Source organism: Bicyclus anynana, chromosome 18, assembly GCF_947172395.1.
Source record: "Bicyclus anynana chromosome 18, ilBicAnyn1.1, whole genome shotgun sequence".
Lineage (NCBI taxonomy): Eukaryota > Metazoa > Arthropoda > Insecta > Lepidoptera > Nymphalidae > Bicyclus > Bicyclus anynana.
Genome location: NC_069100.1, coordinates 15153096 through 15174261, shown reverse-complemented (window position 1 = coordinate 15174261; position 21166 = coordinate 15153096). Strand labels below are relative to the sequence as shown.

The window sequence follows — 21166 nt, the reverse complement described above, 5'->3', positions numbered from 1 at the left end:
GATGTTTGGAAGTCCTTACAAAAGGCCTATGTCCTGCAGTGGACGTCCATCGGCTGATATGATGATGATGATGATGATGATGATGATGATAGTACCTACCTGATACCTTGACCACTAGGGCAAGTGCTGACCACCTTGTGCACCATATATTTTATAGGGTTGGTTGGGCGACCGCCCAGGGGCGCCTGGTACCAGAGGCGTCAGGTGGATATAAAGGGGCGCCGTAGCCTTTGATCTACGGATTCGAGACTTGATTTGAACTTGAAGGCTCAGTCAAATCAAATCAAAATTCATTTATTTCAAGTAGGCTCAATTTACAAGCACTTTTGACACTTCCTTTCTCCAAAGCCAACAACCAGCTTCCATACCGCAATAGATCAAAATGAATAGCAATTAAAACAAAAAAACCCTCTCCCTCCTCCAATTCGATTGGTCACCGAGGAGGAGTACGACCAAAACCCTCCAGTCATATCTTGTAAAGCGATGAAGAACTCGTCCCAAATACTCTCTTTAAGAATCTGTACATATAATGTAAGGTCACTTTCTTCCATAGAAAGATTCATAGAACTTCAACATGCATTACAAAAAATTCAGTTTGACATAATAGGCTTAGCAGAAGTACGGAGAGAAGGTTGCAGCATAGAAGAACATTCAAATTTAATTTTCTGCTATATTGGTAAAATAGCCGGCCAATATGGAGTAGGGTTCATAATCAATAAAAAATATAAATCCAATATCGATAGCTTTACTGGCTTCTCAGACAGAGTAGCAATGCTGCAGCTTAACTTTAATAACATGACTATCTCTATCATACAAGCCTATGCTCCCACGGAAGATTCGAGTGAAGAAGACATCCTCAACTTTTACAATACTCTAAATAAAGCCTACGAATTTGCAAACAAAAATATTATATTACTGGGTGATTTCAACGCCAAAATAGGGCAACCGAGAAAAAACGAAGGCATTGTAATGGGTAATTTTGGCTACGGATCAAGAAGCAAAAGGGGAGAACTCCTTATATCACATGCCCTCGAACATAAACTCTCTATAGTTAACACGTTTTTTAACAAAAAAGTTCACCGTCGATGGACCTGGATTTCACCCGATGGAAAGACAAAAAACGAAATAGATTTCATTTTAACAAATTTCGTAAAATCAGTCTCAAATTTAGAAGTGTTAAACAACTTTCAATTTCCATCAGATCACAGACTAGTTAGAGCCACATTCATGATCAAAAATAAGAGATTATGCAGAAAAACATTCAAAAAATCTTTTAAAATTCCACGTACTGAACACGAAGTCGATGTTTATCTAAATAATTTAACAAAACTCCTAAATAAATTGAAAGATACTATTTCCTCTGAACGAAACATTAATGTGCAGACCTTTTACGATTCTCTAGAAGCTATAATAAAAACAAATATTGAGCCTCAAATATATCCAGATAAACAAAGAAGAAGCATTTTAAGCGAGGAAACCAAAAAACTTATCGAAAGGCGTTCAGAACTATTAAAACGCAAACATAAAGATAGAGAAACGAAAAAAGAACTTAGTTATCTATTTAAAACTACGAATAAAAAAATAAGAAAGGATTATGAAAATCACAGAAAAAATGTTATTGAAAAAAATCTAACACAACACAGAAGTTACAAAAGAGCCAAACACGAATTAAAATCACATAAAAATTGGATAACAGCCCTTAGCTCTGGCAACCAGAAACTGAATAGTAGGTCAGATTTGCTGGACTGCGCTACAAAATTTTATAAGGACTTATACTCTAAACTACCCGAAGAACAAAAAAGCACTATCGAAGAAACAGATCACGATGAAACAGATGAATTCACACCAATATGTGAAATGGAAACACTTAAACATATTAAAAATCTTAAAATAGGTAAAAGTGCAGGACCAGACAACATCCCAAATGAAATCATAAAAATTGCAGCGTTCTTACTAACTTCCCCATTTACTTTATTATTTAATACAATCATAGACACAGGACAATTGCCAAATCAATCACCACTTCCACTTCAGAAATCATTCTTTTGTACAAAAAAGGCGACCCTCTACAAATTTCAAACTATCGACCAATAAGTCTTCTTTCAAACATCTACAAATTATTTACATCAATCCTCTTAAATAGAATTGGTCCACAAATTGACAGCTTTCAACCAGTAAAACAGGCGGGGTTTAGATCAGGATTTAGCACAATTGACCATATACATGTAATTGAACAGCTTATCGAAAAATATAGGGAATTCAACAAACCACTGTATATTGGCTTCATAGATTACACAAAAGCATTCGATAGTATATCCCACCATTCGATTTGGGAAGCCCTAAACAATTGCAATATAAACAAAAAATATATTAACATATTGAAAAATGTCTACATTAACAGTAAAAGCAGAATTCAGTTAGAACAATCCGGAGATGAAATATATATTCGTAGAGGGGTAAGACAAGGTGATCCAATATCCCCAAAACTATTTCTTGCAGTTTTAGCCAATGTTTTCGACCAATTAGACTGGACAAACGAGGGCATTAATATTTCTGGCAATTACCTGAGTCACCTCCGATTTGCCGATGACATCGCACTCTTTGCAGAACATAGTGGTAAACTCGAAAACATGATCAACACTCTGGATTTAGAGAGCAGAAAAGTTGGACTCGAAATGAATATAAATAAAACCAAAATAATGACAAATAGTTCAAAAATGCAATTCTGTTAAATAATACAGTATTAGAGTACGTTGATTCGTATATATATCTTGGTAAACAAATATCATTTAGTGTCACAAGTGCAGAAGAAGAAGTAGAGAGACGAATTACTACTACGTGGAACAAATACTGGGCGCACAGAGAAATAATGAAAGGATCTTACCCACTAAATCTAAAAAGAACTCTATTTGATACATGTATCCTCCCCTGTCTAACTTATGCTTGCCAAACATGGGTTCACACCAAAAATATTAGTAATAAAATCGTGACATGTGAAAGGGCGATGGAGAGGAGCTTACTGAACTTAAGAAAAATTCAAAAGGTAAAAAGCAAAGACATTAGACAGAAGACAAAACTAACTGACGCATTAAAATACGCCTTAAAACTGAAGTGGAAGTGGGCTGGACACGTCTCAAGACTAACAGACTATCGATGGACATTAAGAACTACCGCGTGGTCTGGACCTGCGGGAAAAAGAAAAGTAGGCAGACCAAAGATCCGCTGGTGCGATGATATCGTCCAAATAGCAGGAAGGAACTGGCTCACTGACGCTAAGAATAGAAGCGAGTGGTATCGGCTGGAGGAGGCCTATACCCAATGAGGGGTCTTTACATAGAAACAAGACTAACACTAATTTACTAAAACTTACTCGTTTAACAGTTACGTTAACATAGTAATATAAATAACATAATAATAAAAAATAAAAAAAAAAATATTGTTAATGTTGTTAAAAATTATGTAAAACTTATGTAAGGATTAATAAAGGCTTTGAATTGAATTTGACACGTCAGATGACTATTTGTAAAGATTCTACCACCGGTTCGGAAGGCAGGTTCTGCTGAGAAGATACCGGCAAGAAACTCAACAGTTGCTCTTTTGAAATGAAAAAGTCTTACAGTATTATAATTTACAATTGATAACAATTACAATTTCTTATAGTTTTACTTCCTGTGTGAAGGTGGAAGCTGATAGTCTTAATAAGTTACTCAGGGGCGGTGTAGCGAGCTATATGTATAGAAAATCAGCACTGTATGTTCGTTGTTTATGGGGACGGAGCATATAGCAATATGCTGAGCTAGGACCTTTTTCTAGGTTATGCCACATATCACTATATTCTTAAATAATTGTGATGTGTGGCATAATGTAGTAATAAATATATTTTCTTTCTTTCTTTCTTTCTTTCTTTCTTTCTATGCTTGGAGTTTCTGAGCGTGACAAGGATATTCGCAAAGTCACCGACATACTCGTAGCTCAGCGAATCGCGAAGTTGAAGTGGCAATGGGCGGGGCATATACTTCGAAGAGCCGATGAACGTTGAGGTCCCAGGGTGCTGGAATGGGGACCCCTAACTAACTGGGAGGCGTTGTCGCGGGCCTCTGCTAGTAATAAATAAATAAATTTTTGTTCTTATGGGTTTCAATGGGAGAGGGGCGCCGTTTAAATCTCGCCTCGCACTAGTGCTGCGTGTACCAAGCATTTCCCGAGCAACACAAACACAAGCTACACAGCGAGGTGCCGATATCTGACGTCACCCAGACGTAGGCTTTTGACTCACGATCTCAGGGTCATCTGGACTGATACACTGAGGCCTTCCTCCCTTCCCGAAGCCTTCTAAGGTCCGAGCCTCAGGAGACGCCCTTAGAGAGTTCCGCCCATCTACTCTGCTCCTGCCTTCGAGCCTTAACTCCCAGCTCCTCGTATACGCCTTCGAGGTCCTTTTAAGGAGCCTATAAAGTCTTAAGTAAATTGAATCTGATGACTTCAGCTGTAATCTAACAAAATTATTATAAAGAGGAAAGATTTGATTGTTTATTTGTTTGCATTGCTTCGAAACTACTGAACCGATTAAAAATATTTAACTGTTTGAAAGCTACCACCAATTACTACCACTATCTATAATGAAAATACTATATATAATGCTATAGGCTATATTTTATCCCCTTATTAAACATTATCATATCATCATCAGCCGATGAACCCATTGCTGGACATAGGCCTTTTGTACTTCCAACGATACCTAACTTAGAATTGGCTTTTCATGGTTTCATGTTCCTAGTTAGTTCTAAGCCTCGAACTTGGTACTTTCCCCTACATGCTATTTAACTTATAGTTTTACCACCGCTTGAAGTATTTGAGAACACTTTCAAAAGTTTCAAATCGAAAGTCAGTTCATTTGCGTTATGCAATTTATCATTTGTGAGAAGTCAGTCATCGTGAGATGGTGATAACAAAAGTTACACCTGGCTGAGTTTGCTTTTAAATTATTATTTAATTTTTAATTGATTTTCCAATTATCGCTTCGTTCTTAACTAATGTTAAAAATATACATACACATAGTAGAAAAGAATTCCGGTTTTTACTCGACATCGTAATATGAAAAAAAGTAAATTTTGACTAAGCTTAGATCCGATCCCCTGCCCGATCTACTGGCTCTCCTAAGGGTCATTCTGATATATAGAAGAAGACCTTCACGTGATCATCGTGAGAATCATCTCCAACTACCGGATATGACTCTCATCTAAACCCCTGATTCGACCCACCCGGCTATCACCAAAAAATGAAACTACCACACACAATCTATACTAATATTACAAAGCTAAAGAGTTTGTGTGTTTGTTTGATTGAACGCGATAATCTCAGGAACTACTGGTCCGATTTGAAAAAATATTTCAGTGTTAGATAGCCCATTTATTGAGGAAGGCTATAGGCTATATATTATGCCGTATTCCTACGGGGACAAGAACCACGCGGGTGAAACCGCGCGGCGTCAGCTAGTCAATGATAATTTTATACTAATGATAGGTTACGTCCTTACAAAATTACCGCAAAAAGCACATGCACAATTTTGTCTTTAATTCCATTATATATATTTATGTATATTTCACACACCTTGTGGGTATATTACACTACTTGAACACACAACTCGATAGACGATATTAATCGATTAAATAACGTTCGTTATTTAATAAGCGACTAAATTAAATTAACTTTCAATTTTCCACATTTTTTCGGCTCAGTTTTGATGCGTTAAAGCCCCATTTTTTTTTATTCCTTACAAGTTAGCCCTTGACTACAATCTCACCTGATGGTAAGTGATGATGTAATCTAAGATGGAAGCGGGCTAACTTGTTAGGAGGAGGATGCAAATCCACACTCCTTTCGGTTTCTACACGACATCGTACCGGAACGCTAAATTGCTTGGCGGTACGTCTTTTTTCGGTAGGGTGGTAACTAGCCACGGCCGAAGCGTCCCACCAGCTAGACCTGGACCAATTAAGAAAACCTCAATCGGCCCAGCCGGGGATCGAACCCAGGACCTCCGTCATTAAATCCACCGCGCATACCACTGCGCCACGGAGTCCGTCGAATCTCTAACTGTCATTGCACACAACCCCCAACCGGTGGTGCCTCAAGGATCCACGGCGAAGAAACACCACGCGCAGAAGGTCTCTAAGAGTTTCCCCCTGGACTCTAAGAAGTACGAGAATATTATCACCAGCGCCGGCCTGAAGTAAATTTTAGAATGGAGCGAGATCCAATTATGGCGTCTCTTCTGTTTGCTAATAATATGTACCTACCTATACCAATTATTATAAGTGCAAAGTAAGTAGTAACGTGAAGATCTGGAACGTACTCTGGAGTGACTAACGTTTTTTACCATTTAGGCGCCCTCTAGGATTTGGCGCCTTCAGCGACTGCTCCGTTCGCCGTATGAACGGGCCGTCCCTGATTATCACCATACGCCGGTCGTTTTCTTTTCGTCCAAAATCCTCAGTGCCTGACGACGAAAGTCTTCTAACAGTGCGTTTTGCTCGTGATGACCTTCGGATCTGAGACTTGGTCGCTAACTGTGGCCCTCATAGAAGGTTCAGAGTCACTCAGCGGGCGATGGAGCGAGCTATGCTTGGAGTTACAAACAGAAATGAGCATATCTGCAGAAAAGCTGAAGTTACCGACTTAGCACAACGAGTCGCGAAGTGCCAATGGGCAAAATACATAGTTCGTAGAACCTATGGATGTTGGGATCCCAACTTGCTGGAATGGCGACCCCGCACCGGACAGCGCAGTGTTGGCCGACCCCCCACCAGGTGGACTGTCGACATGAAGCGAGTCGCAGACATTCGCTGGATGCAGGCGGCTCAGGATCGTGATGTTTGGAAGTCCCTACAAAAGGCCTATGTCGATTTTGTACACGTTTTAAATTCATTTTCCTTTGTTCGCGTTGAAAGTAGACGTGTTTTTTTTTGACGATTTGGGTTGCAGGCGCCTTCTTAAGTTTTCTTAGTAAACGGATTCGCGTATGTGATTTTAGCACGCAAACACTAAGTTCCATATCCCCTCTCCTATAAGAAGGCCTAGCCTTGTAATAGGCTATCAGGATGCTTGCTACACTGACCCAGAATCGGTAAAGCGGTAAAGCCTGGTGACGTCACACTCACAATCTTGTGCAAGCTGTCACAACACTCGCGTCCGCCTCGTTTGACTCACCGGGTTATTACGTTGTTACCACAACGTAATAACCCGGTACGACGCGACCAAGTCCGATTTTACGGACAAGATTATCTTGATTCATCATCATTATTTCATTATTTTAAATGACCCACTGAAGGTCCATTCAATGTACTTAAATAATGAAATGAAAAATGAATAAGGAACTTAAGCTAACTTATCCTAATAACTATACAAATCATGCCCACGTGGAATGGTGGCAAGAATACTGGCAGCATTTCCGCGCTGGACAGCCAGGCTGAGCCTTTGCGCAAAATGAGCCAGCGCTTCTGTCACCAGTCGAGGCAACTAGTCGCGGTGAAATGATTCGGTGAAACTTTTTGGCACTGCGACTCCATGGCCCAAGGGTCTCTACAAAAGGTACAAATATGTAACTCTCAACCTGAACCTGTCTAAACCTGAATAAATATGAGGTCTTTTTTATTATTTGGAGTAAAAGCTCGATACGCTACTTGGATTAGCTACGCTATTCTATAGCCAATTAGCAATAGGGTTGCCAGTAGGTTTTTATTGCTAATACGGATGTTTTACGTGGGACAACGGTTTTTTGATATTTTTCCGAGTATTATTATTTAGTGTCAGTTATCAATAACATAATGAAATTGTTCTAAACATGTTCTCCGAGGCACACATAGGCACACTTACTTTCAATTGTCTCACTTTCGAAATACTGACGAGATTTTGCTAAAAATTATTCAAACCAGTGCAGCAGTTTTGTTAAAATTTAACAGTCAAACAAACAGTTGCTTTTAAAATATTAGTCGTCGTCGTCATCAACCCATATTCGGCTCACTGTTAAGCTCGAGTCTCCTCTCAGAATGAGAGGGGTTAGGCCAATAGCTGGCCCAATGCGGATTCGCAGACTTCACACACGCAGAGAATTAAGATAATTCTCTGGTATGCAGGTTTCCTCACGATGTTTTCCTTCACCGTTTGAGACACGTGATATTGAATTTCTTAAAATGCACTCAACTGAAAAGAAGGAGGTGCATGCCCCGGACCGTATTCGAACCCACACCCTCCGGAATCGGTGGTCATATCCACTGGGCTATCACGGCTCTATAAAAAAAAAATATATAGTATGGTTATGGATTTAATGTTTACTAGTTTCAACAAACAAAGTAGTACAAATAAAACACTATTACTATTTAATGCAAGCATCAATCAATCAATCAAAGCCTTTATTACTTCTTAACAATAAATTACATAGTTATTTTAAGTTTAATTTATCCTATACTATTTTTGTTAGTGTATTATTATTTTTATTTTATTAGAATTATTATATTAGAATTTTTAAAATCGGTCTAATAGTTTTTGAGCCTATTCATTACAATCAATCAAACAAACAAACAAACAAACAAACAAACATACAAACAAAGTTTTCCTCTTAATAATATTAGTATAAATTAGGTAGGTAAAGTACATTTGTAACGGTACAAAAGCGAGCAATGCGGAGGTGTAACACATAGCTATGTTAGGAGCGGTCTACGGAATTTATCTTTTACTGTAATCTAGTAAGAGGAGCTAGAGAAGGATCGGAGTCAATCAGCTGACGATGGAGCGAGCTGTGCTCGTTGTGATCGAATCAGACCTTGAAGTTGATCTGCAAAAGAAAAGTCACCAACATAGCTCAATGTGCCAAGTAACTGAAACACATTTTGGGCCGATGGACGTTGGGGTCCTAAGGTGGAATGGCGACCCCGCAGCGGATCGCAGTGTTTGTCGTGGGGGGTCGACACGACTAAGAAACGTTACGTCGACGGATGACATATTACAGCTGTTATCAATTATTGATTTTCGAAATGCATGGCTTCTGCAACGCAAGCTGTTATCAATTTTCCAATTCAAACCGCAAGATTGAGACGCGCGGAGAGAGTCAGCCAAATTCGAGAGAAGGCGAAATCGATAACGACACACGTTTGTGATATGTAATTAACTCCCTTATTTAAGTAACTCCCTTTGTATGTCGCTTCAGCCAAGTAAAAGCTCTATAACTCCTCGCGGTTGGTCGGAGCCTTTACACCACCACAAACTTTACCTCTTTATAATATTAGTTATGTATAGATTTACTTTACATTCTACCGGCGAGGCACGCATAAAGGCAGACGCACATGTCACAGAGTTATGCGTGGTCCGTTGTTTATTTATGAGCGAACCTGAATGCCGCAGTAGGTCAATACACCTGCTTTACCGTTACCGCTTTAACTAGTTGTTTACGTTTTTCGGAATTTTTACTCAGTTTTTGACGTGATAGCCCAGTGGATATAACCTCTGCCTCCGATTCCGGAGGGTGTGGTTTCAGTTGTGTGCATTTTAAGAAATTAAATATCACGTGTCTCAATCGGTGAAGGAAAACATCGTGAGGAAACCTGCATACGAGAGAATTTTCTTAATCTGCGTGTGTGAAGTCTGCCAATCCGCATTGGGCCAGCGTGGTGTACTATTGGCCTTACCCCTCTCATTCTGAGAGGAGACAAGCTCAGCAGTGAGCCGAATATGGGTTGATGACTCAGTTTTTATCTTTGTCGAAGGCTTGTAACTGACTGGCTACAAAATCTATACCTGCATATCTATTGCATTGTTTCAGTAGTTTCAGAGCCTATTTAATGCAAATTGCAGACAAACAATCATACATACAATGAAATCTTTCTAACTAGTATTTTAAAGAGGAGATAAGATTATATTAACTTATATTTATAGAACTAAAACCTAAAGTGTTTGTATTATAAAGCCTTACTTTATAAACAAGACGATTAGCAAGTCAAGAATGTCCTTCCCAGGCATCTAGGTCGAGCAACTAGGACAACAGACAGTGTATTGGCGACAAAGTTTGAACAAATCACCGCAAGCGTTATGAATATTGGCGTATTGGCGCCAATGTTTGACCCAACCGCTATTTGTACGTTCAACTAACCGACAGATTTTATAAACGGTAGGTTTTCCGGTTACCGGTTAATAAAACTTCCATGATAGTTCGTAGAAGAACACCAAATAAATCCAAAAGTTATGGTAAAATGTTAAGGCTCAATTTATATTTGTACCATCGTATTCGACCTACTTACATTTTTGTGAATAACCGATCATTCATTCATTTATTCATTCATTAGAAAATGAGCCTCCGAGAGCAGACATAGGGACCAGGTCTCCAGGTTCGACTTCCAGCTAAGGTCGGCTTATCTATTATGTATCTCGGTGTACTATTGAAATAATGAGTCACTAACATCGTTTTATGTCGTATTTTCGTTTATTTGATTATCTAGAATAATTATTTCAACGAAATAACCTTAATGCACCATTTTACATTAAATGGTAACGTTTTTTTGTTTCTACGATCATCTTACATGATTATTTCAACGAAATTACATAAATACCAGCTACTACCACAACTATACTGATGTCACTTTACGTAAAATGACGATAATTGTGTAATTACGTTGAAAACACAATGTTTTGAATGATTGCAAAAACGAAAATACGATGAAAAACGATGTAGTGACTGATTACTTGAATGGTACACCGAATTACATAATAACCCTGCTCGTGTCATCGTAGTCTAGAGCTAATTTGATTGCGCTGCTTTTTGTGATGGCTCATTGTCGTCCACAAATCACTCTACTTTTTTTTATTATTATTTACAAATAAGCCCTTGACTACAATCTCACCTGATGGTAAGTGATGATGCAATCTAAGATGGAAGCGGGCTAATTTGTTAGGAGAAGGATGAAAATCCACATCCCTTTTGGTTTCTACACTACATAGTAACGGAACGCTAAATCGCTTGGCGGTACGTCTTTGTCGGTAGGGTGGTAACGAACCGCGGCCGAAGCCTCCCATCAGCCAAATTGCTCAATTAATTGCGAAGCTCGCATTCGTTTTAACCCTCGACGCCCCTCTTTTGCGTCGAGGGTTAAAACGAATGCGAGCTTCGCAATTAATTGAGCAATTTGTTATAAGTTTGACGTGTCTGTCTGTGGCACCATAGGTCATGTGTCAGCGGATGGAGCGATTTCAATTAAGTTTTTTTTTTGTATGAAAGGTGACTTGTGTAAGTGTTCTTAGACATGTTTGATCAAAAGCCGTTTAAAAGTTCTGGGGGTTGAAAGTGGGGAAGAATAACTGAATGTATGCAATGGGGTCTCAAATGAAAGCGCACTGAAAAGAATATTGATGACTTGATCAAGAGTGTAATTAATAATTTCATGACCTTCGGGGGTTTTTCAGAATTTTCAATTTTATGTTTTTTGACTCGCCCTCAAAAACTGACCAAATAGAGAGTGGTAGGCAGGACGAGTAACATTGCTACACTACGTCTCTGCCTCCTTCCTTACTTCCCATGTCGCTCGTCTCATGTGTGGCAGGCATACAACTCACAAGGAATGCGTAGGTACCGTTTATTACGTGTTTATTATTCAAGATGGCGCGCGTGTCCACCATTTTGTATTTTGAGGTCACATTGCGAATTTTAAGTAACTACTAACCTCAATTGTTCTGCGTTATAGTGTCGAACGGTTACCTGATTAAGTCTGTTAAGTCTGTCGGTGTCTACCTGATAATGTAATGTACATAGCAGTAGCGAAGACTAAAATTTTTTCGCAGGTTCATGTGGTTTTTTAGTTTGAATGTGTTTTTGGTTGAGTATGTTAAATTATTTACGACCGTAAAACTCTTGGATTTTTAAAAAGTAACCTGATAGGAATCGGTTTGTTAGGAACCATCGCCTCTGGTACATAGGCTCCTCATCCCCTCTACTTTAAGGAAGGCAGCCTGACCCTGTATATAGTTATATTTCTTGACTGTTAAAAATAACTTCTTAAAATGCACACAACTGAACAGTTGGAGGTGCTTGCCCCGGACCGGATTCGAACCCACACTCTCCAGAATCGGAGGCAGAGGTCAAATCCAGTGGGCTATCACGGCTCAGTAGTTTTATGAAATTAAATATCACGTGTCTCAAACGGTCAAAAAAAACCTGCATACCAGAGCATTTTCTCAATTCTCTGCGTGTGTGAAGTCTGCCAATCTGGTAGACTATTGGCCTAACCCCTCTCGTTCTGAGAGGAGACTCGAGCTCAACAATGAGCCGAATATGGGTTGATCAATGATGAGTCAGCGAGGCATACTTGTGCTATTTAGTCAGATAACAAGAGTTGGTGTTTATTTGGGTCAAAAGATTTGCGTACTTTTATTTTTTTTTTTTAATATTTTTATATTTCATGACTGATAAGAATGAAAGCGTTTGTAGTTTTCCTAAAAAACTTTCTTTTTGTTACAGATTCCTCACAAATGTGATCGCGCGGGTGATAATTGGTGACACAAAAAGTGATGTGACGCGCGTAATGTTGGCACGCATGGATGGCCCAGTGTGACGTCACCACAGAAACAACATGGCGGCGGGAAGATGGCGGACTCTTGTGCTGTACGCTCTGTGTCTGCAGATTATACACGGTAAGTTAATAATTTAATAATTCTCAAATATTTTAAGGGTTTTGTATGAGTTAGGTAACAGACGTTGGAAAACCCCTAAAGTAAATCTCTTACGTAAGTGAAGGAATAATAATCTTCAGGAATAGCCGTGGTGTAGTCTTTTGTCTAGAATAAATCTCTTACGTAAGTGAAGGAAATGAATGTACAAAAGGAGGTAAAAAGGAAAATATAGGTGTAAAAGCATGGCTAATAAAGGAAAATTTATAAGAAAGCTGCCACATTCTCGCTCGGCAGGCATCTAGGCCAATGACTTGGACAGACCCGACTAGCTTCGCTCTGTTCAGCGGTTTTGTTTTTATTGCTGTTTTATATCGAACTATCGGTTACGCCACTTCTATACTTTTTATTATATCAGGTATTTACTAGATGTCACAGCAGTAGGGTTCACTTACATGCAAAAATATTCGGCCTACTCTGATGACTCGTTATGGTGATCTAGATATTTTCCATTTTATACAATGGGGATGATGACTAATGGGCTTGAATATATTGGTTTTTATGCGACATTCAGGTAAATAAGACCAATATTAACTAATATGTAAAAACCAAAGATTGACTGGATGTTTGCAAAATAAGTTAGATTAAGTATTCAAAATCTACTAATATTCTTTTATCGTATAATTAGATAAAAATTCATACATTTTTAGCTTCCTTACAATGAACGTGAAATTTGTCAATATTAAAACTAAACGCACAAATAACAAAGATATTTATAACTTTGTTTGAACGCCCATACAAATCTAACGAACAAACGATATTTTTATATGTGGCGTTTTTCAAGGACCTATTCTATTGAATAGAATGATTTTCGTCTACATTTTTTAATAGGTCCCGACTGTTTTCTAATTGTTTTCTACACTTCTGGACTGAGTTTGTTTTTTTCTTTTCAGTTTTTGTATAATTTATACAGTCGGGTTTTTTATTTGTTTAATTAATTTATTTATTTAAAGTAATAACATAATGTATTTATGTTAAGCCTCCAAAAATCTAAATCACGTTGGCCTACCAATATATTAAAAACATTGCGAACATGCGAATTCATGATAAGAGCTTTCATTTCAGAAGTTACGAAGTAACTCCATAGGAACGTTCTATTTAGAAACACGTAGAATTAGTTACGGTGTTGAGTTCACGTTATTCTCTTATATTTATACAAAACCGGCAGAGCGAGACTCTTCAAGGATTTTAGGTGATCGACCGATCATCTCGAGAATTTACTGTGGTTAGACTTGCTTTACAGTGTACGATCAGATTTATCGTTTCGGTACTTTAAAGAAAAATTTTTAATGTTCGTCGTTTTTTTACATTACGTACTTCGAAACTATTTATTTTAAAAATACAACAAAAATATATGCAGTTAGATTTTTTTTGTGTTTTCCATCTAGCCCCCCAAAAATTACCATCTTGTTAAAAAAAATATATATCTGAGGTTTTCCAGAAATCTTCAACTAAAAAGGTAACTTATGTATTTTTTCAAAGTTTTAGTTTTAGATTTCAGTGAAATGGGAATGGTATATTTTCATGAATAACTTGGAAACCACGGATTTCAAAATTACAAAAAAAATATTTCTATCATTTTATGGGTCACATGATGCAGTTTGAAAAAGAATATTGTATTTTCCACCTTGCCCCCTAAAAGTGACCTTCATATTCAAAAAATTTGTACAAAAAGTTTTTCAGAAATCTTTAAGTAAGTAATTTAGAAAAGCTAATTTCTGTAGTTTTTCAAAATCTTAGATACAGTAGTTTCGGAGAAAAATCCATCCTCATCCCCCCCCCCCCCCCATCATCATCCAAAAATGGAAAAATGGTGATTTGTACCATCAATTGTGGTTTATTTGTTTAAATAACTTGAAAGCTTTTTTTTTAAATTCCAATTTTTTTTAAATGGCACTTGGCCAGTTTTTTCTTTTAAGGTAGAAACTCTAAACCCTAGTGTAAGTTGGTTTCGTCCGCCGAGGGTTCCGTAAACATTGGTAGGCACAATTTTGCTTAATTATGAAATGTTGTTTTTTTCGTTATGGCTGCGCAAGTATAGCCAGTCCTCAAGTAATAATTTTTTTTAATAACTATTTTGGCAAAAGTGGTCAAATATAGCCCATCGTCCATCATTGTCCGTTAGTCGGTCCTAAGTCAAAACATGTCATATGGCAAAGGCAACCTTATCAGAACTTTTGATAGAGTCCTGCGACAAAATCGAATTAATCATTTAAAACACACTTGCTTAACCTCCACTTACAGAACTACATATTGAATTAAATGCATTCTAATGTATGCAATCCTACTAATATTATAAACGCGAAAGATTGTATGGATGTTTGTTATTCTTTAACGCCGCAACTACTGGATCGATTTGGCTGAAATTTGGAATGGAAATAGATTCGTCTGTTCGTCGCGGCAAAGTCCATGGTTCCCGTGGGATTTGTGAAAACAAAATTCCACGCGGACGAAGTCGCGGGCGTCTGCTAGTAAAACTATAAAATGCAGCAAATCAGAGAAAATAAAACGAGAACTTTATGTAATTCCTGCGATTTTCCCGCCAAAATTCGTACTGTTTTGTGTAATTTCGTTGTTTTTACTATATCCGATCAGATTTATCGTCTTTAAGAAGATAAAGAATAATTAATTCAAATAATTATTGTTCATAATTAACAAATGCTTGCAATTTTGTTGCACACATTTTTTTTTAATGTTGACTAATAAAATCAATGGGTTATTAATGGGAAAAATAAAATCACCAAAAACAATTAAATCAATTATTTAATTGTCATCGTTTTCGCCTGCATAAATTATTATTGGATCTAAGGTGTATTGGCTAGGATTACCACACTTTGGCGTACGCCACTGGGGCGGCGATGAGTGGGGACGGGTGGGTCTGGGAGAGGGACTGGGTGGAGATGGACTGGGAGCCGGCGATGACGGCCGGGGCGGCGACGGCGAGGCGGGCGGCCGGGGCAAGCAGAGCTGGGGCGGCGACGGCTGGGGCAAGCAGAGCTGGGGCGGCGACGGCTGGGGCGATGACGGATGGGGCGACCAGAGAGCGGGCCACGTTGGGGGCTACGCTGGCGGCGGCGCCGTCAACCTGGGAACAACATTTATTTAAATTAATAACAACTCAATGGGAGCAATTTTGTGTGAGAACGTATATTTTTTTTACATAATTGTTTTTCTTTCCAGTTAAGTAAGTAAGCTTGTTCTAGTAAATAAGACAGTATTGGAAAAGGTGGATTTTATTTAACTTAAGTCGAAATCATAACACTTCTAGAGGCTATATTTAATTGAACCGTTTTTTTTTACTGACTTATGGAAGCTTATTGATCCAATTTTATTTTCTCCTCGATACATATGAGTACCTACTTCGGTTATCGTTCAATCCTGACACATAACACTTTTCCCATTGTTTCTAAACAAGCACATGCAGATTGCATGCACTATTATTGCGTTTTGTCGTTTTGAGAGATGTGTTTACTGTTTATCTTCCTCACAAATAAACTCGTATTGTCTTTGTGTGAAAACACCATAACAGAAAGGTCCATCTATACTAATATTTTAAAGAGAAGCTGAAGAGTTTATTTGTTTGTTTGTTTGAACGCGCTAATCTCAGGAACTACTGTTCCGATCTCAGCACTCAAGTTCGCCCTCCCTCGATTCGGCCCAAATTACCGAGAGGTTGAAAGGGCCATGGGAGGTGGTGGGTTGTCCCTATCCCTGTATTCCTAAGGGAACGGGAACCATGCGGGTGAAACCACGCGGCGTCAGCTAGTGATAAAATAAAGAGATCAACAAACCTGAGCCTGGGCGGTCTGGACAGCGTTGAGTGCTTGCCATGCGTTGTCCTCAGCAGCGTTGATGGCTCTGCCCTGCAGCTCAGCAGCCTGGTCGTTGACCGAGCGCACGGCATCCACAGCCGCGGTGTTGGCGTCGATCACGGCGCCCTGGATGTCACCCGCGGGTATGGTGGAGGCCACAGCAGGGACGGCAACGGTCTTGGCGATCGCCACGGGTGCGGCGACGGCTAGAGGTGAGGCGTAGGCCAAGGGTGCGGCGACGGACAGGGGTGACGCCCAGGGTGCGAGGATGCCGGAGGCGTAGGGTGCGGCCAGCAGAGCGCCCGAGGGTGCTGCTGCGGCGCAGGCGAAGACGGCGGCGGCTACAATCTGGTTTTAAAAAAAAAAAACTAAATGAAAATTGGACCTTTTTTGTGCACGGTGGTATATTCGTTGTAACCTAAACGCCCATGTGAGTTGTCTTATAGTTGTGAGTTTGTTTGATCTCTAAATAACTCTCTTTTAATACTAAATTGATTCGTCAAAGTAAAGTCACACTTACAGCGAATATCAAAAAATAAATGAAAGAAAGGCACAGGCAAAGTCCAGTTCATTTATTTGCAAAAATAATTTCTGCAAGTAAATGGTTTGGGTTTAAATTATTTTTTATGAAGCCGTATAACAGTGATTTACTACGGAAAATAAAGGGATGTCACAATAAAAGCTTAACAAATTTAAGCAATAAGTGAAAACTAAGCTTAAGTAAAAACTTACTTAAGTTTCCAACTAAATATAAGTTAAGTACGTTTAAATAAAATCCATTAATGATTCGCTTAAGTCGTAATGGAATTCAAAAAGCTAAGTACATAAGCTAATTGACTTTCGACGCAAATGTCACTTGTTCTAAATGTCATCAATTTGCATAAATGTCACTCGCATCATTAAAAACAATTATCTCTATAAAAAATATTTACAACCGCGATGTCCTGATTCAGTTCCAATTTTTTTTATTGTTTACATAGACAAGGAGACTTTTTTTGCAATCACCATCTCAGTGTGTTATAATTACTCCACAATAAAATGGCGGAGATTTTTGTTCTCACCATCCCACAAATAATCATAGATAATAATGAAAACTGACTAAAACAAATAAAAAATCCAAATACACGTCATCTTAATATGAAACAAATGATTGTTATTATTTGAACCTCTAATTAAAATCATTTCTCCAAATATCATACTTCAAATAGATTCAAGTTCAATCCACAGAAATAAATGAAAAAAATAAACTATTAAATTAAAAAAAATACAACAAAATTTCAGAATGTCCCCAAAGTTTTTTTTTTTACTTTAAAATTAAATGAATTTCGAATTAAAAAAAATGTAATCCGTTTCAATTTTGCACTGTATCCACTGAACAATTTATTCGAATGTTAAAAATAAAGAACGAAAAATATAATTAGAACTAACCAGAAATCTCATCTTGCACTTCTTTTGCAGACTACTAGATAGCTACTGATACCATTTCTGGCGTTGCCGATGGTTTATATACTAGACCCGCCTGTGACGTCACGCGGAACTCTTCGACTATAGAACTGGTATCGTCCAAGGGCGTAAAGGGTGGTCTAAAGATCAATGAAGATATTCAAAGCAAACATAGAGTGGACAATCAAAGTCGATCGTACTCTTAATTTTGTACCACAGACACAGTCTCTGCCTTTTTCGATTTTTTTTCATATTTTATGTTCTCTATGTTTAGTTTTTTCTCGTTTCTTTTTAACTGAACATCAGGCTAAATCACTAACTTTGACGTATGTTAGTTGACGTTTACGAAATTGAGATTCTAAATAACAAAATATGTTATCCGGTGCCTACTGACAACCCTGCGTGGATATCATACAGTAGGTAGATGACATTTCTCAGTTAATTTGTTGTTTATTTTAATAGCTTGTTATTATAGACCAAATTAGAGAGTCGTGATAGCCCAGATATGACCTCTGCCTCCGATTCTGGAGGGTGTGGGTTCGAATGCGGTCCGGGGCATACACCTCCAACTTTTCAGTTGTGTGCATTTTAAGAAATTAAATATCACGTGTCTCAAACGGTGAAGGAAAACATCGTGAAGAAACCTGCACACCAGAAAATTTCTTAATTCTCTGCGTGTGTGAAGTCTGCCAATCCGCATTGGGCCGCGTGCGCGTGGTGGACTATTGGCCTAACTTCTCTCATTCTGAGAGGAGACTGGAGCTGAGCAGTGAGCCGTATATGGGTTGATAACGACGATAGACCAAATTAGTGAATACGCCAGCAGATCCCAAAATTACTATTTAAGTCGAGTCGTCTGTTTTTATACAAATTTTCGAAATTCAGGGAACTTTTCTAAACAATACATATTGCCTCAAAGAAATACATTGTTAGATTGAAATGGTTATAGGACTTTTAGCTTCCAATATGCTACAAATGTAAAAAACTGTAAGTATATGCACTGCTTTGTATCATAGCAAGACATCAAATTGGTGCACTCTCAGTAGACTTATTAGTAAAAAATCGTAATTATGACATTAAATCATACATCACCTTTGTCATCGTATTGAATTTTTGAAAAGTGAGCTTTTACATAACGCCGCATCAATATTGCAATAAATATAGCACACTTTTATATCTGAAATTGATTCACATCTTTATTAGGTTATTTATTTAGATCTAGCGGCCTTAACTGTAATTTAAATATTAACAGATTAACACTTTAAAACCATGTAGCCAATTGGCTTCTTTATGTTGGCTCAAAAATGTTTGCATATTCTCCTATCTGTTATTAAATTAACGCTACTATCTTCGTGTGGTCAGGAAGCGCGTTTGACATATCCAGTGCGCGGCAAAATTGACAAGTAAGTGATTCAAATTTGGAATGCGGCCAATGTCGGTAGCTTTTTTTTAATAAAGTTTCATTGCTTGCAAAGGTGGACGCCCGTACAGCCTACGCGAAAGTATATAATTTCGTGTGATAAAACCTAATTATAATATTGTTTTAGAATGTAGTTAGCATTGATTAGATGTTCGATGTGGCATTTGAATTTCGTTTCATAGAAAAAAAGTAGGACCCTCCTTAAACCAAAATGTTGAATGTAGCAACTACATACTTTAAACGGCCTCCGTGGCGCAGTGGTATGCGCGGTGGATTTTACAAAACGGAGGTCCTGGGTTCCATCCCCGGCTGGGCCAGTTGAGATTTTCTTAATTGGTCTGGCTGGTGGGAGACTTCGGCCGTGGCTAGTTACCACCCTACCGACAAAGACGTACCGCCAAGCGATTTAGCGTTCCGGTACGATGACGTGTAGAAACCGAAAAGGGGTGTGGATTTTCATCCTCATCCTAACAAGTTAGCCCGCTTCCATCTTAGATTGCATCATCACTTACCATCATGGATTTAAAAGACGGAGGTCCTGGGTTCGATCCCCGGCGGGCCGATTGATGTTTTCTTAATTTGTCCAGGTCTGGCTGGTGGAAGGCTTCGGCCATGGCTAGTTACAAAGACGTGCCGCCAAGCGATTTAGCGTTTCGGTACGATGTCGTGTAGAAACTGAAAGAGGTGTGGATTTTCATCCTTCTCCTAACAAGTTAGCCCGCTTCCATCTTAGATTGCATCATCACTTACCATCAAGTGAGATTGTAGTCAAGGGCTAACTTGTAATTAATAAAAAAAAATCTCTAGACTGAAATTACCCGCCATAGATGAAATTCGGTCTCGAGGACAATTAGCAAACTTAATCAATACCTACTTCAGTAATCAAGTTTTTCTTAAACAATAAGGAAGCAATTAAACTAGTCACTTCCTATTTATCAGCTGATGCTTAAAATAACATGTAATTTTGGAGATTTTAAAGCTATCAAAATAGGAACATCCTGTACTTAGACGTTCTATTAATATATTAATAGTCACAACAATTTCTTCCTTCCTTTCTTTTTTAAATATTTCATTGAAAGTTAAGGAAGATTCAGAGATTCAGATTATCTGGATAATATTAAGAAGATCAAGGAGACGGATGAAAGAGAGAATGGGAGGTAAATAAGATTCGCGACGTTGGTGGTAGGCTTTATGGTAGGTACACCAGCGTCTAGAAGGTAGGAGGGTTTTTTAGCCGGTAAGAGTCCGGCACGACCCAACATGTGTGTTCATGAAGATTTTCCCCCCCAAGAAAAAAAGGAAGATTCAGAGAAGAAAGGATCGCTATACGTTTCTAATGACTCTCTATAGACAGGGTCATTGGAAACTTATAGCGATTTTAAGGGGTATAAGGATCATTTATTATTAACTATCAAATTAATTTTATTGAGAAAGAATAAGGAACTTAAGCTAACTTATCCTAATAACTATACAAATCATGCCCATGCATAGTAATAGGTATTCACGCGGACGAAGTCGCGGGCGTCCGCTAGTCGTACATAATATCTATAATAGGAGCAAAAATTTTTCAACTCTCTCAAAATAGCGAATGTCTAACCACCGCACAATCTGAGTACACAGTTACGGAACAATGGAGCAGTAATTATCTCCCGCAAACGGTAGTCAGCCATCGTACTATGTAGTATACCGTACGAACTGTTAACGGTACGTATGTACCGATGCGGCTAATCTCTGCTCTCCACACTTCTACGGGAACTTTTTATACTAATAGGTGACGGGA

General features: G+C 38.4%; 2 protein-coding genes across 3 annotated transcripts in view; one reads left to right on the top strand and one right to left on the bottom strand.

The window, feature by feature from the left end:
- LOC112056082 (uncharacterized) overlaps positions 1-21166 on the top strand; it is a 57242-nt gene that overhangs the window by 6420 nt on the left and 29656 nt on the right. For both annotated transcript variants that reach the window (XM_052886891.1, XM_052886890.1), the window contains exon 2: positions 12503-12675. In XM_052886891.1, the coding sequence (XP_052742851.1) occupies positions 12615-12675 (61 nt within the window). In that variant the 5' untranslated portion in view covers positions 12503-12614. The remainder of the gene's footprint in view (positions 1-12502; positions 12676-21166) is intronic.
- LOC112056243 (cuticle protein 16.5) lies at positions 15457-18092 on the bottom strand. The gene is made up of 3 exons (XM_024096632.2): positions 17952-18092; positions 16503-16871; positions 15457-15796 (listed from the first exon to the last, which is right to left on the bottom strand). Exons 1-3 carry the CDS (start codon positions 17961-17963, stop codon positions 15536-15538), a joined length of 642 nt encoding a protein of 213 aa, XP_023952400.2. The 5' UTR covers positions 17964-18092; the 3' UTR covers positions 15457-15535.